Consider the following 25421-nt stretch of genomic DNA (forward strand, 5'->3'; position numbering starts at 1 on the left):
GCACTCATTCATTATGTCAGTTCAACATGGCTGCAGTCAGAGGTTTAGCATGCATGCTCCTTGTTTATGTAAGGGCCGGCGATCTGTAACGGTCATCGAGGTTCAGACTTCTTTCTCACTCATCTTTGCACAAAGAGAATGTCAGGTAAAAGAAAACAAAATATCTAATGCAACACCAGGCCTTGGGGCAATGCATGCAATTTGCCCTGTAATGCTGGGACCATTGGCATTTAACGAGAAAAAAGACAAGCATTTCTTTATGGTCATTAGGAGCCGTTTGTATCTAGCTGCTGACAGCCACAGCTGCAGGTACAGGGCTGTTTCACTTAGAAGAGCCAATGATGAATTCCGCTAGAACAAACATCAACTTTTAAACAAACGATACCATGTTTTTTAAAAAGGTTTACACGTAGAAGTAATGTATTCGCTTTTTAAGTTGATTACCGTCCCAAAGCATAAACAATGCGGATGTACATAAATGAAGACAGCTAGATGTAAGCATATTTATTGAATCAATGGTTTGAATGATTTTTTTTTCTCTCTTATTGCGTGTAGTGAGATGAACTGTACTTATTTATTTATCTATTCTGCTGTAAAAATGGAATAAGCACCATATCCTGTAATGATCAAGTGCAGCAATCGGGATGAGGGAGGTTGGGGATTAGGACAAGGGCAGTGAAATAAAAAATGTTCTGGAATGATTTTCAACTAGTGTCTTGGTCCTTTTTTAATGATGTTGAATGCAATTTTTTATGACAGGATGGTAACATGAAAAAAGACTGAACTATCCTCCAGATTAGCAGTGATGAGAGGAACTCATAAAGGACAGTACCAACCACAGTATCAAAATACTCCATTACGTAAAGGAATAGGAGTATTTTAAGCTTAATGCACTTCACAAATCTATTTACACTCATATTATTTTATTTTCTAAAAGGTAAGTAATATTGTTTTTAGATGCAAGAAAGACTGTGTTCCTTTGGCCCTTTGTCACACAATCAATCTTAATATGTGATGAGAACGGCTCTTAAAGAACAGTTGAAAGGAAAGCTGGGAGAGAGCAGGGGGGAAATGCATCAACCCAATGAGCTAAACTAGCACCCGGAATAGTGGTCAAAATGGTTAAAATATCTTGCCAAAGTTCAAACTCAACATCACAATGAGGACGAAAGGTAATTTAAATGACTTTGAACACGGCATGGTTATTGGTGCCAGGTCTAAGAATGTCAGAAACTGTTCCCTTACTGGGGTTTTCCCACAGAACCGTCTCTAGGGCCTACAGAGACTGGCCTGAAAAACAGAAAATATCCTGCGAGCAGCAGTTATCTGGGAAAATGACTTGTTGATGCCAGAGGTCAGAAGAGAATGGTGAAATTGCTTTGAGCTGATAGAAAGGCAACAGCAACTCAAATAACCACTCACTACAACCAAGGTATGCAGAAGATCATCTCTGAATGTGCAACACACCAAACCTTGATCCAAATTGCTACAATAGCAGAGGACCACAACTGTTGTCACTCTTGTCAGCTAAGAACAGAAAACAGAGGCTAAGATTTGCACAGGCTCACCAAAACTTGAACAATAGTAGATGCATGTATGCATCCTGCCTCTGCTGGTGTAATATTAGGGACATTTTCTAAGCACATGTGAGCTCCTTAGTACCATAATTTAAATGCCACAGCATACAGCAGAATTGCTGACAATGTCTATCCCTTTATGACCAGTGTACCGGTCTTCTGGTGGCTCTTTGCAGCAACACGCTACAGTATGTCACAAACCTTTAATCACCTCATGTTTCTTACTGTACTCATATACTTTCCAGCACCTTGCTAAATTTATACCACCAAGAATTAAGGCAATTCTTAAGGCAAAAGAAGAAGCTTAGGGGGCTTTACCTAATGAAGTCTATCAATGCTATGTTAAGCTAGGCTGAGTTCTTTGTGTCCATTTCTGCAAACGAACTTTAAAACTGACCCAGTTTTACTATGGCAGGGCAGTGATTTCACTTTTATCGCATCTGTCAAGGCATGGCAAGCATGAAGGTTGACATAAACGCTTACCAAATCTTTCCAGAGTTTCTAAATAGCATGCAAATGCGAATAAATCGCTTCAGTCGTGCGTTAAAAGTGGTGATTAGCAGCTGATCACATATTCTGCAGGTGTGCTTCGTTGCTAAGTAACGCACAGAATGGTCAGGGGACGATAAAGGCAGAACTTGAAGCATTAGATTAAAGACACTCTCTCCTAATTATATTTTTTACTAGTACCATTAGCTGAAGCAGTTTTATAGTGTAGCAGTTCACTGAATGGCAAGTGATTTGGTCTTTAAGTCAGTTTAATTGGAAATGGATCGATACAAGCGCCAGATTAGACTCCGTTGTGACAGTGGATTACCTATCAAACGAGATACACCCGTGAAACCAGCGCTGACCAGACGAGACCGTAAGAAAAACACTGTAATACACATTTTAACGCAGTCTACATTAAAACGTTAAACTTCAGGTGGCTTACTTGTTTATTTAAAAGTTAAAGTTTTAATCTTGGTCTGAGCCTAGTTCTCATTGTGAGGGCAAAAAGGTGTTGGGAAATATATTATGAACACCTTCATGTTTCTTATCTCAGGTTTTAACTGCTTTTCTAAATCTGTTAAATCTACTTAGTGTAAACCTAAGAGATCTAATATATCTATTGATTGTACACTTTTTAAAAAAGTGTAAATAAAGGCAAAGCCATTTTCTGTTCTCATTAAATTGTTCTCTGCATCCATGCTTTCAAACTTTAAGAGCACAGGAAACTTCTATTCCGCAAGCATTATGAAGCTTTTCCAGAAGAACCTGAGAGGGAAGTCACGAATGACTCCACTGTCAAACCAAAGAGCCCAGTATCTGTAAGTGTGCCCAGATGTTTTGTATTCATGTAAGATTAACAGTCACTGATATCCAATATTTACTAGTTCACAATTATGGGTGACGAGAAGAAAATATGAAGGAATCTACGTGGAGAAAAAAAACAAGTGAATGTTGATGCTGAAGCCACAAAGAGTCCCCCAATAAACTGGCAAGAAGTTAAAGTGACATGTGCATTTTGTTCTATAGAACACATACATCAGATCATGTGAGAAAAGAGTGAAGAGCAATTATTCAGAAAATGAGGAAATTAGTGTTTGGTTGACGATTTATTTGTTGTAACAGTGCTTCTTGGCGATAAGTCTTATACTCTATTTCCCCTTAAAGGTGCATTGAGGAGCCGAGTATGTGGGTGAACAACCTGCCAAATTTCTCTGCCAGTGCCAGACGGATATATTGCCCTGAAGAATTATTACAACAAAAAAATCCGCAACCAAAGACAAATTTGACTGAAGAGTTTAAGTATAAAAAAGCATTAGAATCAGATGCTATAACCTTCAGTCACCAGATTCGTTTTATTTCCTCCCCTTTCTATGCTTATTCTTTTCACACAGGCCAACACTGTACACCATAAATCTACTTTTAGCTTAAGCACTCCTGCATTTACTGAAACTACCAGACACAAAGCAACCTTACCTGCCATTCAGGTGACTGTAGTAGAGGCTCATGAAGGTGATGAAATGTCGGGTAAAGAAGACGAGCAAAGCTTGGCAGTGACGCCAGAAAGCTTCACATTATCTAGCATGGAGACTGCCACAACTTTCAGCTCTGGTGACACAGAGGATGAGGACTTTTTGGACTCTGCAACTTCTAACAATCTTCCCTCTCCAGAGATCTTCAGAAGAGAAAACAAGGGTGTGTCTGAGTGCATTTGTATGTGTACATTTTTGTATGTCCACAGCCATACTTGGTCTCTCACTTTTATTTTTGTCTTGATAGTGGAAACCTTCAATTTTTCCATTGAGGAAGACCTGCTGGATCTCCATCGTCACATAAAAAACTCCACTTTGTTGGATGTCAGCCATGCTGAGAGCATACACATGCATCATCCCCCTAACCTTTCTACCATCCTGGGTAATACTGGGAACAAATCTCAGGCACACTTTAATTTTCTCTCTTTTTTTCAGTTCAATAAATTCCACTTAATTGAACAAAGGTATTAAGAGTATAACTTTATTCATACTCAGTCATGTTTGGTACGTCTTTTTTTTGCAAGCTCCTTAGACTCCATCTGATAATTACATTTAAAATGTTTCTCTTTTAGAAGTAGCAAATGAACAAAAAAAGGAACAGTAACTTTGTTTTTATGGCATATTTTAATGTTCTTAGAAAAAATGCCAAGTATGCTTTAATTAAATGCAGTCTTATTTACATGCGTACCCAAACCATACCTGTGTGTCTGAAAAGGAGTAACTCTGTCTGCCTCCACTATTCTTGCTGAAAAGACCTGTGAGATCAGGTAAGTCTTCTCAGTTGAATCTCAAAGCATTTAGTACTTGTGGCTCACGCAATTTAACTGCTTCATTCCTTATTATTTCTTTATCAAGCAACAACAGAGAAGCCGGATCTGCTGCTAAAGTACAAAATGACTCGTTGAAATCAGGTAAAGGCTCTCATTTCATAAGAAACATATCTTCCTTAAGTATTATTCAGAGCATGACTATTATTGCAAACTACGCTTGCCGACCACTTTATTAGGAACGCTTGTTCAATTCCTCACTAAAGCAAATGTATAATCAACCAATCACATAGCATCAACTATGTGCATTTAGGCACTAAGATATGATCATGAAGACCTGCCGAAGTTCAAACTGAGCATCAGAATGGAGAAGAAAGGTAACTTTGAAAGTAGCTTGGTTGTTGGTGCCAAACAGGCTGGTCTGAGTATTTTATAAATTGCTGATCTACTGGGATTTTTCTACTGGGTTTTACAGGAAATTGTCAAAAACAAAGAGGGAATATCGAGTGAGCAGCAGTTCTCTTGGAGAAAATGCTTTGATGCCAGAGGTCAGAGAAAAATGGCCTGACTGCTTTGAACTGATGGGAAGGCAACAGTAAACAAATATTTAGAGCATTGCAACCAAGAGGATCTCTGAATGCAGGGCTCACCAACACTGAGTAAGAGAAGACTGGAGCAATGTTGCCTGGTCTGATGAGCCTCGAGTTTTTCTGCACAGTATTCACAGGCTACAATCAGATTTTGGTGTTAACAAAATAAAAGCATGGATCGACCATGCCTTTTTAGCAGCAGTTCATGCTGCTGGTGGTGGGGGTGGTGTAATGGCATGGAGAATATTTTTCTGGCACATGTGGGCCCCTTAGTACCAAGTGAGTATCATTTAAATACCTGATTTCAGTCTGATAGAGCACCTATGGAATGTGGTGAAACAGGAAATCCACATTATTCATATGCAGCCAACAAATCTGCAGCAACTGTGTGATGCTATCATGTCAATATAGGCCAAATTCTTTGACGAATGTTTCCAGCACCTTATTGAAGTCAAGGAATTTGGGCAGTTCTGGAACCAAAAAGGCGCCCACAACTGTACTAGCAAGGTGTACCTAATGAAGTGCCTGGCAAGTGCATATATTTCATATGTATTTTAAAATCAACTCCACACACAGAAAATAAATAGATATTGTATAATTATTACGACTACTTTTGTGGTTTCTGTCCTAAATTTGCAGACAAAACCTTTAAGAGGAAAACCCCACCAAGAGTAAGAAGTCATCTGCCCATTTATTTACATCTGTTTAAATTTGATATGATGTAGCTCATTTTTATTTTGTTAGAAACAAAAGTAAGAGGGATCACAGCCATGATCAAAATGACTTTTATTCCACAGCTCAGCTACAGAAGACCCATCTTGTGTAAGAAGAAGGTTTCATTCAAAAGTCCTGTAATTGCTGAGACCTTTGATGGAAAATGCATACCAGCCTCAAAGTTAATGACTCCCAGTCTCAACAAGCCATTGCAAATGTCCAGCCCACCTGAGGAGTTGAAGCCTGATGCAGAGATCAGCTCGGAAGAAGAAACATTAGCTCTGACCATGTTGCTAAAAAGGTCTGTCAAAACTAGTCATAAGAAACCCAAGCTCTTTGACTTTGCCACCGACAAGGAGAGAGATACTCTCTTTCAGGTCATGAGAGAAAGATGTGTGAAACTCAGAAGTGTTACTTTATTTCCTTTCACAGCTGTTTAGTGCACCGAACCATCTTTCCTGCCACATTTGAAGCTAGAATAAGAAAACAGAAAACTGTGGCTTTACCCCCTCATCTGGATTAGATTAGTCTAATTGTAGAAAGTCCTATATGAAAATGGTCTGTAACTACTTAAAAGAAGGAGAGAAGAATCTATGGAACAAACTTAAAATAACATTTAAGAACTAATTAAAGAGACATGCTAGACTGGCGTTTATGTTCATATGAAAAAAGTGTGATGTGAAATGACCACTAGATGGCACATATGTATTTACCTTTAAAAACCATTGTCTGTCTTGTCCATACAGTGAGCTTTTCCACCTTTAAATATGATATATGTGTGTCTATATATGTGTGTTTTTTTGCTTGTTGTGCTTGTCCATATTTGCATTTATTCTCGTGACACGTGTTACTATAGACTTTCTAAATGAAGAATGATTTAAAAGCAAAGTTTAAATGTATAAGATATGTATTTTAAGTATACTCCATCTATATTTATGTATATTTGTCTTTGTCCTCAAAATCTGCATATGTATTTGATTTAGAAAGTGTCTAAAGCAAATAAAAATACATTAAAATGCCTCTTGTGGCGATCCCTCCGTTCTGTGTTTGATGCGTTTCTTACACTTAATTATTTTCTCAACTGTGTCTTTCAATAATATCTGAAGTGTGTGTGTGTGTGTGTGTGTGTGTGTGTCAAGCCGTTCAGCAGTCGCACTTAGATAATTTTTTAGTGTGAATAAATTTCATGCTGTCACGATCCCCGACAAAACATCAACACAGCGAATCCACTCACCACGTGGTACTTATACCAAAAATATCAGCCAATCGGGTTATTTGTTGTAGCAGCATTGGCGCCCGGTGAGCCAATCAGAATAATGTAGTGGGTTACCAAGCTGTTCCTGTGACTAATGCGTGTCATATGACTGTGACACCCATGGAGACAGTTACAAGGAACAAGATTTGGTCGTGGATTTGAAAACGGAAAGAGACTTTCTGTACCGAATTCATTTTGGTACAAGATGCCTCCGACTCTCTTTCAGAAACTTTTTAACAAGAGAAATGCGTTTTCATCGCCGCCCCCGAGGTGTAGCAAAGAGGACCCAGCTTTCAGGTAGCTTATTGTGTGCGTGCGTGTCCGTTTGTGGTTTGTGTGTAGGGTTGTGCGTGTGTACGTTAATAATATTTATGGCTTTCGCTTTGACGTCTGAAAGGAATGACAGTGTATTTGGAGCAACGCTTATATTGAACTCGAGGCACTCTGCAGATGAGCGTTGTGTAGTTTGGCTGATTTGACATCGGTGTTGGAAAAGTGTAGAGTGACGTGAGAGACGTGTTGTGCCTTGTTGGTGCGGTTAGCTACATGCTAATGCTAGCTGTTGGACGTTAGCGAGGCTGCTGCACGCGCTGTCTTGGTGGGACTTGACTCAGCTTGTTAACCATCACTTTTTTGCTCATATAAGTAATTGTTTATGTCAGCTTATAAGTGAAAAACGCTTTATTGTCATCCCGAAGATAGTCAAATGGTGCTTGCAAGTTACAGTAGAAGTATCTCGCTTTCTCTTTGTCTCTCCCTTGCTCCCCCCTCCTCTTTCCCCTTTGTTTCTGTGGTAACAGCATTGTGGCAAGAAAAAACGCACGTGACAGTATTGTCGCGCTCTTTTGTAGCTTATCTTTGGCTGGATCCTGATAACTTGGAGCTAATTAGAAGTAGCATCCCTCGACTTTGCCTCTGTTACTGTACTCTCCACCAGACAACAGAGCAGGACACCGTGGGCTCTTAATGGAAGCACATGTGATCGCTTCATTCGGCCGCTGACGCATCCCATACCGTGCTGCTGTGTCGGTAGACTGTTGATGCACAGTGTTAATTTTACTGAAATAGCGCTACATGGCGTCTGAATATCACCTAACATTGCAGTGATGTTAAATAGACAAGTGGCTGGAGTTTACTTAGAACACCGATGCTTAGAACAAATGCAAGATGGCTTGTAGTGATTATAATATTTCCTGCACGCGTTGCTTGTGTTCCACATCCACTAAAGCAGATAATCATGTCATTTCCCATGTAGCTATAGAAAACATTTATCATTTCCAAACACCAGTGCTCTTTGATATTTACCCTATAAAGATCTGGTCATGTATTTTAAAAATTAAAGGCAAGTTAACGCAGTATTGCGGCGACATGTTGCCCAATACTGTCAGGCTTGCAACTGGGCGTCCTTAGCATATATAATGTTTCCAATCATAATCTTAAAACAAAGTTTTATTTATGTATGGAGTATAAAACCGATGTAAGCTGCATAAGAACTCTAAGGTTACATTCAGCCTGACATGGCAATGAATCATTGAGCTGAATGGGAGTTGATTTGCAGTCTCCCTGTGTATTTTCTCTCACACCCTCAGGGTCAGGTCTGCCACCATTGGAAAAACGTGCTCTAAAGCTTTAAATACACTGACATTGCACAATGTTTCTCCCACCTTGTCACTCATGGGGAAGATATTTACCTGAAAGCGCATCTCCTTGTGGTGCTGCTTGCACTTTGGTCCATGCCTGAGCCAGAGCACGTTCCACTGTCATAAAGGTGCCCTGCACCCAGTGATATAAATGCAATCTGTGTGTGTGTGCGTGGAGGGGCGGGGGCTGACTGGCATCAATCCCAGAGCAAACAGGCAGGCAGCAGGCTTTTCTGTTAGCTCAGTGGTCAGCTGTGCTCTTCATACCTCTGGCATAAGCTTCCCATTCATCAAGCATGAAATGCTCTAGAGAGGACAGAACTGTGTGGAGACATGGTTGGAGAGGGACACTTGTGTGGTAGCAAGAATAGGCTAAGATGCAGCATTAGGAGTTTCTGCATAAAAGAAAAATGGTTAAAAGGAATTTAAAAAACACTGAGTTGAGGGTCTAAGGGAGGAGAATCTAATGGGACAGGGTGGAACAAATAAGTTGGAGGATGAAGTGGTTAGCAACTGAGCATGCAAAATTAAAAGATGGACAGAACAGAGAATATAACGTGACTGCAGTCCACTGGCAGAGGTGGCCTGCAGAAATGATGACGTTAACAGTATTCTGAAGTAGAGCAGGGCGATAGGACCAAAAAATTTATCACGATATACATTTGAAAATTTGCGATAACGATATAACTGACGATATAATTGACACTAGACAAAATACTTTACAACTCCTCAACTTTATTAGTGCAAAAACCCCCCAAAACATCAACGTATTTTCACTTAAACAGGCAGCTTTTTTAAGTGCATTAAAGTTATATAAAAAATTAACAGTGCAAATGCAAATTCCTTGCTGACAGTTTAACCAAAAGGCATTTCCAGTGGAAATTGGCCGACATATCCTCAGCATAACCATGTTTAATATCCACAAAACTTAAAAAGAGGTTATACACACACAATACGTAATATTATGTTGAAGCACAGTACGTATCACTCCGCGAGGCGCCTGCCTACGATAGCCGTAATGCTCCGACAATCCATCGAGCAGTGCGGCTTTGTAGCTTAGCAAAGTCGTACTGAAACATTTGACAGATTTTCGAGTGCCATGTACCACATAAAATTGTTTCGAGGTCAGTAAACACAACCAGAATTCATACATACACACGGGATTATAATCTGTCGATTTTCAGAAAAATCAAAGGATTGATTTTAAGTGTGCCGTATTTTCCAAATAACACGGTAATAACGACGGCCCGCTAGCATGCTCTTACCAAAAATAGTGCTTTGTTGTGTATCTGACGGATGAAAGCCAAACCAGTTCCACACCACTGAAGTTGGAGCATTTTTACAAACCTGGTTCATCTGTTTCATTCAACGATCCCCTTTCGCTCTTCTCATTCTGTGTCGCCGCCATGTGCGTATGTAAACAAAGGCACTGCGCATGCGCGTTTTACCCTTATTCTATCGCGATATTTCATTTTCGTATCGTTGCCCAACATTACACCGGTATTACTGTGAACAGTATGATATGGCCCAGCCCTATTCTGAAGTATTTTTTTAAAAAGCACTGTGTGAGAATTATACCATGAATAAATTTGGCTGGGTAGGATGCTGCAGTCAATTTCAATCAAGATGTTAAAAGAAAATGACCTTAAAAACCTCTGACAGGTTGGGGGGGGGAATAAGCAAGCCCAATGTGACACCAGAAATAGCTTTTTTTAGTTTGTACATCAGGCTTATTATTGGCATTTTCCAGTCTATATTTTTTAATATCCAGAAGAGATGAAGTCTTTCCTGTTTTGCAAACCGTTGGCCTGCATACTGCATCACCGACACCATGCACTGCCACACCACTCCACTGTGCCCTCCAGAATACCATAGAGGGCAGTATTTTGGCTGACCCTGAGAGGAAAGCCTAAAAAGACTCCTGTTTCCCTGGCTGCGGCACCTGACTGGGGACGGCATACTGTACATTACACCAAAAGCCTTTGGCTCATCCTGTAGCCAGTCTGAGACCTGATCATTAGCCAGTAGCTTTGTCCTCCCACTCACACCCAAACTGCTTGTCCTGGCAGCCTGCTGAGGAAACTTCCTACATGACCTGCACTAACAGACAATATACGAGTAAGAGAGTAAAAGCAGATTTACTCAAGTTTGACGTTTTCTGTTTAATATATAGATTCGTGGAATTAAACTTTTTCTATGGTAAACTAGGACTCACCTGTTTCCTTTTCAAGTTGATATAAAATGGTCACAAGTCTAGAAAATATAATAAAACTTTGGTGAATTTAAAATAAATTAAATTAGTACAGTGTATTCATGTAGATTTAGTAAATCATGTTTGACAAGCTTATTCATTACAGCCTGTGAAAATGCATGACGTTGCATTTGCTGGAGTACTACTTTTTTTTTTGTTTCTCACACCGTGGAATTTATCTTTAAAAATGTTTTATTTATAGTTTGGGAGAAGTCGTGTCTCAGGTTCCTGATTGGCAAGGCGTCCTTCCTCCATTGCGTACTTTCATAACTCGGTGTGTCATGTGAGGCTTTCATCAATCTCAGGCTGTCATGTTTGTTGAGTGATCACATGGTTACCAAAGTCGCTGGCAAAAAAAACCTAAGCATCTTTGCAAGTGTTGATGAAGATGCACACTTTGTTTTTTTTGTTTTGTTTTTTTTTAAGTAATGCTCTCTTCTCTTTTATCCTGTTGCTGTTTATCTAAAGTTATGAATCAACATGTGATCACTCGTACTGTCTCAACCCTTTTATCGCATCACTATCTTAAAAAATTCCCAGCTTGACTCTAAAATGAAAAACCCATCACAGCGTTTTTATGTATGCTTGTTCTGCTCTGCTCTCTGTTTGATTACTTTCTTTTTAAGCACTCACTGTCGGTAAACTGACATGGATTACTGTGAATGTTATAGCTTTATTTTGCAGGGCTGCTTTCTTCCCTCGGTGCATGCTTGTGTGAATGCTGCAAGCGTGCCAAGGTTCTGTAAAGACAGCGGCTGTCATCGGGTTCCTATCGGGGCTATTTCAAGTGGCCACACTCAGGCTTCTCAGAACTGCAGGGTCATAGTAAGGATATAATTTGATGTTAAAGTTGCAGGGGCATCACACACTTTACAGCGGTGCGCAAACGCGTTTGTATTCGTCACAAACTTTTCAGAATGTGCCCTTTAGCTTGATATTAAATTTCTATTATGCTCTGTGAGCCAAAGGGTCAGTGTCTATTCTACTATTTAAGCACAGTGTAATTATGTCTACATGTGCTACCAGAATGAAAATTATAGCGCCAGAGGTTGTATCAAAATGTTTTTGGCAGTGAAATTGCTGTTCTACATTACCTTTAGTATCCTAGCAGGTTCAGCCGTGAAATCTAAGCAGGGCTATTAAAGATGTACTGGAGGCAAAGGTAGAGAGGCAAGTTTCAGATGGAAGGAATATGCAGAGGGCGGGTAGTGGAAATATTAGACAAAGGATGATCAAGATGGAGGGGCCCAGCAGGTTGAAAAGAAGAAGACCACAGAGGAGCCTTGTGGATACATATATTAAAGGGGGACATTCAGATGGTTGGTGTGACAGAAGAGGATGCAACGGAGAGGGTGAGATGGAGGCAGATGATCCATGGTAACCCACGGATCGAAGAGAAGAAACATAATTTACCAGTTAGAATGTGATAACTCAAACCACAGGTTGAATTAGGAGTTTTAATTGGCCTTCGTGTGTCCAGAACATGCGACCTCCCTGCAAACACTGTATGGATCAATCAGCTGTCTGCCATGTGAAGCTCATACTCAGTTTAAGGACCTAAAGGAGTGTCCATACTGAAAGCAGTTCTTGTCGGCTGTAGTTTATAGTTAACAGCTTGTCTCTAATGGACATTCAAGGCTCCACATGCTTAGGTAACCCTCTAATGTCTTTGGTTCTCTGTCGTATGTCAATCAACACTATCCTTTGTTGTCATTGGTAATCGCCTCGCTGGTACCCCTAGCCTCAAAGTTTTATATAATGCTTGCTCAAATTTAGGGCTGCCACGATTTGTCGACTAGTCACGATTACGTCGACTATCAAAATCGTCGACGACTGATTTAATAGTCGACGCGTCGTTTGAAACTTTGTACGATCACAAAAGACGCAGGAATAAGTGGCAGGATTTAAGAGTGTAATAACGGACTGAAACAGAAGATGGCAGCATTGCATGTACAAGGATGTCAGCTACCGTTAAACCCCGAAGAAGAAGAAGCAGCTGTGTCCCAGAATTCATAGCGCGGCCCAGCGCAGTTTCCAACAATGGCGGCAGCTAGTTAGTTTTAATGTTACTCTTATTATTCTTTCTGGGTCACAAAATAAACGTTTAACATATTTTCAGGCGAGAATGTAGCTGTGTAAACCTCAAATATCTGCTCAGTTTATCAGGACACCACATATTTTCAAAAGCGCTCCGACGTTTTCGGAGACATCTGTTACCCACTAGCTCGTTAGCGAGCCGGGGGCTAGGCTCACTAGCGCCGTGAGAACACCGGACTCCCCGCAAATCGTTTTCAAACCCACCGCCGTCTTTCGCTACTCAGGTTAAATATATATGAGTCACTTAGATAACTTAAAATGTTATTGTTTGGCTTTTTTTTTTTTTTAGTATTTTATTTGTTCCTGAGTAAATCAGTTTGTCTGAGATTAAAGTTATAGTTTTTTCACAGCTGAATAAACGTCAAGCAGACAGCTGATTATCAGAAGTGTGAGATGCTCCAGAATATACTCCAGTGTCCTGTTATATTTTAGATAGCAAGGAGTTTATTAAACTTCACCGAAACAATCTGCAAATTTCATTAAAATTTAATAAACTATCATCTTGTCTTTATTTTTAGTTAGCACAGACATTAAACACTTAAAGCTGTAAGCTAATGATAGTTAGATAAGAGCAGATGCTGCTGGTGCAATAAGCTGTAGTTTTACGTCTAATGGATGATGATCTGTTTAGTCGACTAATCGCAAAAATAATCGGTGACTAGTCGACTATCAAAATAATCGTTTGTGGCAGCCCTACTCAAATTGCGTCACCAGTAGTTGTTTTGTCTGTGGTTGCTTGAAGATAAGGCTTTTATGGTTTCTGGTTACCAAGTCACTGACATTTCCAAATGAATGCTAGGATGATGACTTTACATTTAGCTAGGCCTGCTTATCCTGTGGCGTATACGCATTAAGGAACTCCCTATGTTATTTGCATGGTACAGTGATGAGAGGAGTTATTAGTTTATTTTCTATGACTGATTTGTTGTTTGACATTTCTACTGTATAGCAAGTTTGCATGTGACCTTACCAATACATTACAGATGTACCTGAGAAGATCAGAGAAAATTACATTTGCTTTTTTTTTTTACACTGGATACTTGGGGCTGATGCAGAGACACATTTTTGGGTATTGAAATTCTTTTTTATTTGGATCATCATCATCATCATCATCATCATTTATTTATTTATATAGCACTTTAAAAACACACCTGGTAGACCAAAGTGCTGTACAATACTAATATGCACATAGTAATAGACATAGCAATAAAGTTAAAAAACAATAAAAAATAAATAAATAAATAAATAAATAAAAATGTCAGTTACCCACAGAGTTAAAAGCCAGGGAATAAAAATAGGTTTTTAATAAAGACTTAAAAACTGGCACTGATGCAGCCTGTCTAATATGGAGAGGAAGGTTATTCCAAAGCATCGGCGCGGCAACAGAGAACGCTCGGTCTCCTCTAAGTTTCAGCCGTGACTTTGGGACCGAAAGCAGCAACTGCTCAGCTGACCGAAGGGAACGAGTGGGGACGTGGGGCTTCAACAAATCAGACAAATAAACAGGTGCCAGACCATTTATAGATTTAAAAGCCAATAAAAGGACTTTAAAACGGATCCTGAATTCAATTGGAAGCCAGTGTAAAGAGGCCAAAATCGGAGTGATGTGATCAAATTTTCTTCTACCAGTTAAAAATCGTGCCGCAGCATTTTGCACTAATTGCAAGCGTGACAAAGTGCCCTGCCCAACCCCTGTTAAAAGAGAATTACAATAATCTAAACGTGAGGTAATAAAGGCATGAATAACGCTTTCCAAGTCACGCTTGGAAAGAAAGGGCTTAACCTTTGATAAACGTCTGAGGTGATAAAATGCTGATTTTACCACCCCGTTTACATGGTCATCAAAGGTGAGTGCAGAATCAATTTTAACTCCGAGATTTGTGATCGAACTCTTTAGTTGGGAAGTCAAAGCTGCAAGATCAACATCCAGAGTATGAGAAGAACGATTTGGGCCAAATAAAATTGCTTCTGTCTTCCGATCATTAAAATTTAAAAAGTTGTTTGCCATCCATGCTTTGACATCAGTAAGGCAGTCAAGCAGAGGTCCAGTTGGGAGACTATCAGAATGACTAAGAGGTAAGTAGAGCTGGCAGTCATCTGCGTATAGATGGAATGGCACTTTATGCTTTCGGAAAATCGCGCCAAGGGGCAAGAGGTACAATGAAAACAATAACGGCCCAAGAATAGATCCCTGTGGAACACCCCAAAGCAGAGGGGCCACAGAGGATGAAGCTGACCCCAACTTAACACAAAATGTCCTATTTAAAAGATAGGACTTTAACCACATGGATAAACATTTTTTTTTTTTTTGTAATTTATCCTAAATGTATATTTAACTCATTCACTGCCATTGACGTCTATAGCCGTCAATGGCAGTGAATGAGTCAATGGGTTTAACTCATTCACTGCCAATGGCTGGCAGTGAATGAGTTAAGAAGCTTTTACACATAAGTGAATTAAAATAAATCAGTAACTTAGCACCACATAGCAAAGGTATTGATGAGACTGAATATTCTCAGATACGAAGCTGTGGGAGTAATTTATTGGAATTTTGAAAATCAGAAAATTCATATTAACTAATTAGCCTACATTCAATCTCTAAATGAGAAGAGTGTTGAAAGGAAGAAATGACAGAAAGCATGGTGAGGGAGGTGTTTTGATGCAGTGAAATGATATTTGCTTTTTGAGGCGAAACTGAATCTCTCGATCATATGATCTTTTTTTTGCTTATTAGAATTTGATTTACATGTGCAGCACTGACCGTTTACCCCGATTTCTACGTGACTTCCACCAGTACTCTTCAGCTTGATGTTCCGTTCATGTGATTATTTGTGAGAAATAGTCATACACTCGATACTCCCAACTCAGCTGTCACTCATTTTCTGTCATGTGTTGCTGATTCAGAAGTTGTCACACAGAGTTAATCCAGAGTGTACACAACCTCACTGGGTAAAGATAAATGCAGAGGATGTGTATAGTAAGAAAAGTTAGAAGTAAGTAAATAAATAAAAAAAAAAAAAAAAGTGTTCCCACTGGCTAAACCTTCCACATAAAACATGAGTGTTGTCAGAGAATACACTTAGACTGGGCTACTTTTTGCTTTACTTGTGACCTTTTATTCAGATATGGTGTTTACAGCTAATTGATTATCTATTATATCTGCCTACTTTAATCAGCTAGTCTCTGTGTGTCTATATTGTAGGTGTGAACCGTCATCTCAGGGTGTTCCAGAAATGCTCTCAGTATCATGTGACTGCTGGAATGCAGAAGTCCTCAATGCTACATAATCAGCACAGAAACTAGCTGATATGCAGGTAGTCAGGTGTTTTCAGAGCGTGTGTGACAATATGTTCACTGTATTGTAATGGTAGTTCCCCTCCCCTCATAAAAAAAAAAAAACTTGGACCCTCAGATTATTTTCAGTAGATTAATTATTTAATAATGAATAAACAACTTGTTTACCTTAATCAGTTGATTAATGAACATTTTTCCCATGGAGGTTTCTGTTGGCTTTCTCCAGCAGCAGAGGAGTGTTGTTTCTGTTGTTTGTTAATTTTCAGACTGTATACCATTTCACAGATACACCAATTCCTGCAGGGAAGGTTTCAAATTTGACAACTAGGCAGAAGTATCTTCTACTTCTTGGGAAGTATTAGCACTTGTCTGAGTTTCTGAGAACATATGTATACAATATGAGCTGATGAAAGCTTAGATATGTCTGAAAGATCAGATGTGTTAACTGCGTTTCAGGGTCACATAGTGATTTATGTATTTATAGTTGTTTGTATTGCCTATGTGCCATGCTGGAAAGTAGCACTATGGCACAGAATGACCTATAGCTCACAACTAGTGGTGCAGCTGGTACTCATACATGTTTTACATTGGGGGTTTGTGAAGGTGCATGAGCTGTGTTAGGAGCTATATACAGCTTTCCTATGCTGTCAGTACATGCATATTGATACATGACTTCAGTAGTACTCCTGTGTAATGATCTCTAAAGTCATCACTGAGCAGGCTTCCCACATGGAAAGCTCTCTCTACTTTATCTAGATTCTTCTTGGTGTGGTTTGCTTGCTATTACACACAACCTTAGGGTCAGCGGTTTCAGTCTTTACGCCTGACTTTGGTCATATGTTGCCGCTTTACTTCCCTGTTTCTGTTCAATATTTGCCAAAATGCACTTTGTGCTCTAAAATTTCAAGCAGGGATTTTCAGCAAATAGTGTGCAGTATGTTCAGTGTAGCTGCCTTTTCAAGACAGTTAAGCACCTGTTGATTTTAACATGCTATGACACCATCCAATATTACCCAGTGCTGTAGCCTCCACAGACGGCCCTCTGATGGGAAGCTGTAAAAAAAAAAGAAAAGAAAAAAAAAAGTGAGGTGGAAGCAGATGAAAGCTGAATGAACAAGAGCAGTCGTGCCTTACGTTCATGTAGAAAATTAATGGTTGTGTGTCCGCAGTCTTCGAGTAAACCTATAACCACACAGAACCAGTGTGTAACCACATTAAGGAAGGAAGGCTGCCTCTGCTAACATTAGCTACACTGAACAATCGTGTGTGTGTGTGTGTGTGTGTGTGTGTGTGATGTCATGTTATGCTACACATTTCAGCTCGTAATTTAATGTTAATTTTGAGTTCACATGCCATATTTGTAAGTTCTACCTGGGCTATCAGATTGTGATCGATTTTAAGTTTCCTGAGCATTTTCTTACTTTTAGATGAGTTTTTAAATGACAAGTAAATTAGTCATCAGGATTCAAGCACATGCAGTGAAATTCCAACTAACTTGAACTTGGGCTTTCAGTTAAATGGCAAAATGCTGTATGATGGGGAAGTTTTTTTTATTTGTTTTGTTTTTCATTGTAGGAATTGTCCAGTTTTATGACACTGTTGACCCTCTTGTGGTTGCTGGCTGCAGAAATGTCTTTTTAAAACACAAGCTGCTGCACCTATCGGAACCCTCTGTCACACACAGCCGGAAGAACGTCACACAGCTTAGGCAGAGGGGATGTTTATGTAACTGTCTCTCTGTCTCGAACACACACACACACATTCTAGTGGCATGAGAGAGTGAGAAAGCTAGGGCTCTTCGAGGTCAGTATAGGCTGATGTTTGATTCAGTACAGTCTAGGTAACAAGGCTGCCACGTTTTGACCTTTATCACTTTACACCTTCCACGGAACAGCCGTGGAAGGTTTTGCGTCAGCGTTGCAGTTATATCAAGTTAATATGAGTGGAGAATATGTGACAAGGAATGTAGTTTAGTATTTAAGAATGGGACGGTGACCATTTTTAGGTTGTGAGCAGCCTAAATAAACTGGTCCATTTCTCTGAAGTTCAAGTTGTGGGGAACTTCATTGACAAGATTTGGCAGCTTTATGCTCTTTCTTACCCCAAATGTTTTTTATATGCAGTTTGTTCTACAAGAGAAAAAAATGCATGTTTAAATTAATTGGAGAAAGAAAGAGAAAGCTGATGAATAAGGGAGAGAGGAAAAAAAAGAGCGGGATTCAGAAACAACAGACGAACAAGTCCCTACTGTCACTCTCTTATCACAGCGCTTTCTGGCTGTCAGCGGTCCAGACTCAGTGCTGTTGCCGCCTCGGTACTGTCCAGCACACACAGTGTTCCTGCGATCACCTGATAGTCTCATGTTGTTGTGTGAATTTAGTTCACCGCTATTCTTAGAACCTGGTTTGACTTGGAGAGGAGAAGCAAGAGAGGAATAGAGAGAGGGGAGAGGGCTGGGGAAAGACTGGCAGACTCGCAATGATGCCCAGGTAGGAGTCGGTAATGTTTAACCTGGCCTTTATGCATCCAAGTGGGCACGGTGGTGTTCGTTAAAGGAGGTTTGTGTACAATGCTTGTGCTGTTACCCTTAAGTTTGTTTTCTGCCCGAGTGTTGGGAGCTACAATGTGCCAGCTGGCTGTTACAAGCAAGACCGTAAGAAAGGCAGTCGCTTTTTAACTGTCAGCCTCAGTGGCATTGAACAAGATTGATTCTATCTGTTGAGGTCAAGTTACATAATATAGATTACTGAGTTTGTGGTGAAGCATGCCTGTTGGTTTTGGGTGAGGGGAAAAAACACTGCTCATGTATTTGGGTGGAGTTTCTGTTTTATATCTATGTAATGTCAAATTGATAACTGTTGCCACAAAAGCAGGTGATTCACTCATTTTACATCCTGATTGTTTCCATCTTGTTTTGTTTAGTTTTCTTTGTTGTTGTTTTTTTTAATGAAACATGCAGAAAACATTCATGGGTGGAATGTTTTTTGGGGATTTTTTTTTTCTATCAACAGGTTGCTCAAGGAAATGAAACCTTTTTACACCTGTGGTGCTCAGAATTTGAGTCACTTTTGGTTCAGACAATTGCGGTCACAGCAGTACAAGCATGTAACAGTCATGAAGTCATGTGCTGCTTTTATGAATGACTCCCCTCTCTCCTCTGTCAGTGCTGTGACTGTCACAAGCTCACTGATGGGGTACTTCCTCCTTTGCACTAATTTTCCTTGTCTTTCGCTCAGTGTTGGGTTTTGTTTTTTTGTTTGTTGTTGTTGTTTTTTTTTTTTCTTTGTCAGATATCTATCTTTATCTCTTTAGATTTCTGGATTTTTCTAGGTCTGTTTTCTTATTGTGATCTGTTTGGCTTTTGTTCTTTGTCTTTCATGCCTGCTCTTATTGTTAAGTGCATCTTTGGTCTTTAGCTGTTTCTTATCTCCTCTTTTGAGTTTATTCTTTGTTTTTGTTTTTTGCCGGTGCTTATAAAAAGATTTGGCCTTTTTACATCTTTTTGCTTTCTGTCCTATCTTTATTTTATTTTTTTTCTTTGCTTCTCTTGTCTTCTTCACTGTTATTCTTAAAACAAAGGGAGCACTGAGCCTGGCGTCAAATTATGCAGATTCATTCTGGGTTGATCTGTAAACAGCACGTCATCTTATTTTGTAAATGTCGTACCCATGTTATTTAATTGCTGTCATTTCTTCCTTGTTAGCTGTGTTAGCTATTTAAGCTCTGGAAAGATATCCGTTTGTTAAAGCAGTTTGTGAGAGTTGAAACTTCACATCTTAGATATTACTCTTAGTGCCTCTTACGTAGTGGTGTCAACCAAATTGATCTAAATTATAAACTGTTGTCATATTAATAAATTAACCACACATGAAAAGCAGTGATCCAAAGACATATGTGATACTTAGATGAGCTAAATATTGATACTATGCAATTTGAGGCCATTATGTAGGCCATAGAGGAATTATGCCACCAGTTTGGCACGTAGACTGAACAAATAATTGTTTTTTTCCCCCTTGGATAAAATTGGAGGTGCAGCTATTCATTTATTCTAGTATTCAAGTATCCTATCGATTACTTGATTGATTGATGGAACAATCAGATAAGAAGTACTTTTGTCTTATTAAGGAGTAATAACAAGTATTAAAAAGGAAAAACGCAGGTCTGTCAGAATGAACTGATCATTGGTTTCCAGTTTAGAAATTGCAATGTTTTTAATAGTTTAACTTCTTATGATAGCTGAATGAAAACTAAACCTTTTTACGTTGATGTTTTTATGTGTAAATTATGGCCATATTAAGCTTTTCATAAACAATCACAAGGACAGAATTGTCAGGGTATACATGCAAATTAAAATGATAAAGTAACTAAAATAGCTGTTACTGTCTTTTTTTTTGGAAGGCTTTTTTAATAGCAGACAAAAAAAAAAAAGAGTTCTCACAGCATTGTCTCCAAGATGGGGTAGATTTGTTTTGTGTTCATTTGTATATTCATGTAAATAAATGTTACTAAAGCCTTGAAATAACAATGTTTTTCTACACCCCATGGCTCACTTTAGTCTCGCCCCTACTTGTTCCAGGTATTGCTGGAATATAAATTTGGGTGGCTGCCGACAGCCTTCATCAGGCTGCCTAATTTAAGCGCTGTCTCTCAGACCAAGTAAACAGTTCATCTGCATGTTTTATTTTAATTTCTGTAGCTTACCTTTAGTTTTTCGCTGTGTAAAACAAATAGCATTGGATGGGAGTTCCCCTTTCTTGAGCACTTGGAAGGATCAAAGCAAATTATTTTTACTTTAAGGGCTTTTTTAAATAATTGAGTTTTCCGAGTTACCCAGTGAGTCATTGCAGCCTTAGATAAAATCATATCGTTAAAAAAAAATGCTGAATGCTGGCGATGCATTTCATTGTTTAGTGCCGACCATATGGCTCTGGGCATGGTCTCCCTCCTGTATTTCTACTTCTCAAAGCACCACATGACTTTGGTTTGACAAGTTAACACTAAGGCTGCATCATAAAACCCCCTCCTCTTGCTACTCTGCAGGACTGAATAAGTTAGCCTGTCAGAATGCTGGTCATATTTTGACATTAGTGTTTGGTAAATAGTAGCTCACATGCAAGGCATAGACCTTTTCTCTTGGACACATCACCATGCATGACAACACAGGTATTCCCTGCCCCATTGAAGTTCACTTCCTACAAAAATGGAATCCTGCTTTTGAATGTGTGTGTGCTATTTTGATGGCAAGATTGATGGACTTAACAGTTCTTTTTCCACCCCTCCCCGTCAGCCCATTTACTATAAACACTTGTGTTTAGGGACACTCCCTGCTCCCCAATAAAAGGCTATATTTAGGTCAAGCTCTGTGCCCATCTGCCTGACCCATCTATCCTTCAGATCAGAAAGAAATCCCCTACCATCATTCAGTCGATCCAATATCCTGTCATCTTTATAGCTGTCACTAAATCAACCAGGGGGCCGAGTTTCCCCAAAAGCACATGAGGATTCTGGGAGCCTAATGAATGGCAGCTATTAGTCACAGTGAGTTGTAAATATACAACATCATCCTTCAAGTATTACCTGAGATGGCCATCATTAATGAGATGAGCTGAGTGAAACCACAGGTTACTTAGCAACAACCATGGAGCTCTGGCTCCCTGTAAATGGCTTAACTGTTACTTAACAGCGGTCCAGCGATTCCTGCCAGAAGAAGAGTACTGGCATGAAATTTCACAGCAGTTTACAGATACTCTAAATTTCCAATGTGGCTCAAAGTCTTATTAACTATTTGTGTATTGTAATGATCTTAAAAATTTGCATTTGTGAAAATGACTTTTCATTTAAAGAAAGCCAAAAGTTGTATTTGTGCTCACAGTTTTTTAATCATGCTGTAATTCTGGCAGTGGATGATGGCTTAGCAACTTGTCAATGACGAATCAAGTCATCTAGTTGAATTGCAAAGTGGTCACACAGGCTGATTAGTTACATGTGCATCTGTGAAGGTACGTGCTGGAAAGAAAAGGCATACTTTGTATTATATTGTTAATGTGTTTGCTTTCTTTAATCCAGTTACATGACTGTCTTGGGTGACTTCTTTCTAGCTAGGTACACCATGAATCCGTTAGGGTTAGACTGGTAGTACGTTCTCATGGCACACTTTGTGTCTCCCTATTGACTCTGGTATGACATGGGTGAATGACAGCTGTGGCATGGAGAACACTGGCTCTGCCATAGCTGTGGGATGAGTGACGGCTTAAACTGTGCTTATTACAAGGTTGAAAGCATGTCAGATTTACATTTTCTCTTATGCACTGAGCTCTTCCAGTTTTCTGCAAATGAGAATTTTGCTTTGCAACAAACTCAAGTACAACTCCAAAACATCAGCTTCAAAGATATGCTTAGGATCCACAATGTCAATGTTCAAGTTGCATTACTGCAAATGTTCTTTGCAACCTTTACAGTAATGCTGTAATGTCTCCTATGTTTGTAATTCAAAACATTAGAGCAGGACTGCATCTTGTATGTGTATGTGATTTTGATTTTATAATCCACAAAGTTATGTTTTTGCTCTGCGTATTAGTTTCTGCGCCAGATTGTTTCAGAAGGTATTTTGTTACCACATTATGATGTTGTTATTAATGTACAGGTTTCTTGGATATGGCCCATAAACCATCAGGTGTGTGTGTGTGTGTGTGTGTGTGTGTGTGTGTGTGTGTGTGTGTGTGTGTGTTAATTCACTCCCATGTGATCCCACTTTTCTCTGTCCATTATTCCTCCCATTTAGCTGGCCACTTCCCCAGTTGGAGCCCAGTCAGATCAGGCTGATAGTGTACCAGGACTGCGAGAGGCGTGGCAGAAATGTCCTGTTTGACTCCGCCGCCAAAAAAAGGGCTACGGAGGAAACCCCCATTACTGTAAGTCGTATGTCGTTTTTGTTGTTGTTGTTGTTGTTGTTGTTTTCGTTTCCCCCTTCGTCTTTATGTGCTTGTGAGCTGCTGACATTTGGGACATTTCCTAATTGCTGATTTTAAAACAAAAAATAAATAAACAAAGAGGTTCCCACGGGAACAAATGATGCACTAAAATAGCTACAGACGCTGTTGCAAAGTCTAAAATCTTTGTAAAAATTGATGTATTTACAACTACTAACTTTTTTTTAAGACCTTAAACTTTGACCTCGAAAGCTCAAAGAAAGTTATTGTAGATGAAGAAAGATAAAAGCAGTGAGACATAGGCAGGCGCAAAACAGAAACCAGTCACGCTGCCGTGACATACAGAAAGTCATGTGCCTGATTCACAAAGTCCAGAGGACACTAGCTGCACCTTAACCTGTACTACACCTCACTTCCCCACAGAAAGTTAAAAGACAGGGAGTGCACCTGGTTGGGCTGTTTGTGAGTTTGTCTTTTTGTTTAAGATAAGGAATTTCTTTTTCACAAAAAACCTGCTGAATGAATACTTATAAGTACTCTTATAGTCAGCATTCTAGGGCAAGAATGCCACAAAGGCCATTATTACCTGAAAACTCTTCAAACAGGAAGTGTCTTTGTTTGTGTCACTAAGCCTAGATTTAGACTTAATTGCCAGCACACCCATCTAGTGAGACTTGAAGATGGAAACTAACTAACTTATGCCATATAACTACCAGCTTTGGGTATATTTTTGAGTTGGTCACAGTCACTGCTTTTACCCTTTTTATTTCTTTGTAACATAACTAATATTTTTATACTGCTGCTGTTTGTTCCTTTCTGGCCCTGACCGGTTTGTTCTGGTGCTGTTATCTCCACTAATAATAATAATCGCGTCAGCTGACAGCCCATGTGTAAGCAGCATTCTTTCATCCTCACATGACAGCCATGTCACTCAGTTTTCTGTTGTTGTTTTTGTTTTTTTCCTCCTCCCTTTCCTTTGTATTTATCTTATTTTGTTTCAAGCATTTTAATTTATTTACCTAAATGTGTCATCTCTGCCTTCTCTAGCTGCCTCCTTTTAATCTATATCACTGTGATGGCCTCATTAGCGTCCTCTGCTTTTTCTAAAATAATCTGGTTGTTTTTGTCCTCTACATTATCCGTGTAACAGTTTTATATATATTTATAAGTCACTCTCTATCTTTACAACTGTTAGCTGCAGTCAGATGATATATATATATATATATATATATATATGTGCACTTACTGGCATTTAAAGATTGTTTTAATATAAAATCTCACTGGATCATCTATTGCTGTTATCACGTTCACCTGTTCTCACTTGCTCTTGCATATGAGAAAATGACTTTTCTCTACCATTGCTTCACACATCTGTCTTAACCTGCCTAATCTTTCTCTGTACCTCAGCTGTCTTTCTTTTGGTCCTTGTTGTCCTCCATAATATACCCTGCCTCCCTTCCTCCTGTCTTTCATGTCTTTTGACTTCTCATTATACACTTCCCTGTTCTTTCTCCTCTCATTTTACTATCTCTTCTGTTGCCTCCATATTTTAGGACTGTGTTTTGCTTCCCCTTAGGTTTGTTTCTTTGTCTGCTGACCAGGTTTCCTCTGCTTTTCCATACCTTCTCTTGCATGACTCATCCACTTATCTCATTATCATATCTATAAGTTTGACATATTGCAGGCACACGTTCACTTCCTGCTTTGCTATATGGCCACCTGACATTGAAATTAGGATGGTATATTTGCTTAACTTCCTGAACTCATTCACCTCAACTTATTGAAGCGTTACATTTAAATTGGACCTGGGCCACGTACTGTATATAGTAACAAAAGCAAGAGTTATGTTGTGTGTATGTTTACATGTCTTGCAGAGTGACATTTGTTTGCAGTGAGTACATAGATACTGCACCGACCCTGCTTACTGCATTATGTGTTTGTTGCTTGGGTTTGAGTCAATATTTTTGGTGCATTCTGCAGCATTAGGCCTTTGCCAGTTACTCTTTTCTCACATGACAGGTTTTTGGCAATTCGGATGAATTTATTTTTGAGAAGAGATTACAGCTGCAAAGCACAGAAAAACAGAATGACTAATAGAGAAACAAGGGACCAAGCAAGAGAAGCTGGACAAGGGGAGATATATGTGATGGGGTCAGCAAGAGTCATGAATGAAGAGAAAGAGGGGAGATAGTGGGGAAGAGGAAACTGCAAGAAAATGGAGAGGAAAAAATGGAAGACGGCACTTGTTCTGATATAGAAATAGATTTTCAAAGGAGAGGAAAAAAG

General features: G+C 39.3%; 2 protein-coding genes across 6 annotated transcripts in view; both read left to right on the plus strand.

The window, feature by feature from the left end:
* Positions 1 to 2137: 2137 nt before the first annotated feature.
* Positions 2138 to 6322, plus strand: LOC113031267 (uncharacterized). Of its 3 annotated transcripts, XM_080307258.1 has the most exons (9): positions 2140 to 2442; positions 2784 to 2887; positions 3461 to 3761; positions 3846 to 3980; positions 4314 to 4365; positions 4454 to 4509; positions 5595 to 5626; positions 5753 to 5970; positions 6102 to 6322. In XM_080307258.1, the coding sequence occupies exons 1-9, from the start codon at positions 2346 to 2348 to the stop codon at positions 6190 to 6192; spliced, it is 1086 nt and encodes a 361-aa protein (XP_080163384.1). In that variant the 5' UTR covers positions 2140 to 2345; the 3' UTR covers positions 6193 to 6322. The 3 variants fall into 3 exon arrangements, with proteins under 3 accessions (XP_080163385.1, XP_080163384.1, XP_080163383.1); XM_080307259.1 differs by having other exon boundaries at positions 2138 to 2442; positions 3554 to 3761; positions 5753 to 6322; XM_080307257.1 differs by having other exon boundaries at positions 2143 to 2442; positions 5753 to 6322.
* Positions 6323 to 7019: 697 nt separating this feature from the next.
* The window catches only part of fnip1 (folliculin interacting protein 1), a 40841-nt gene continuing 22439 nt past the window's right edge, over positions 7020 to 25421 (plus strand). For 2 of the 3 annotated variants that reach the window (XM_026181212.2, XM_026181214.2), the window contains exons 1-2: positions 7020 to 7221; positions 22988 to 23117. In XM_026181212.2, the coding sequence (XP_026036997.2) occupies positions 7130 to 7221; positions 22988 to 23117 (222 nt within the window). In that variant the 5' untranslated portion in view covers positions 7020 to 7129. Of the gene's footprint in view, positions 7222 to 15313; positions 18696 to 22987; positions 23118 to 25421 lie in introns of those variants that run through there. The other variant, XM_026181213.2, reaches the window with a different exon arrangement.

The sequence above is a fragment of the Astatotilapia calliptera genome, chromosome 10 (assembly GCF_964374335.1).
Source record: "Astatotilapia calliptera chromosome 10, fAstCal68.1, whole genome shotgun sequence".
NCBI lineage: Eukaryota > Metazoa > Chordata > Actinopteri > Cichliformes > Cichlidae > Astatotilapia > Astatotilapia calliptera.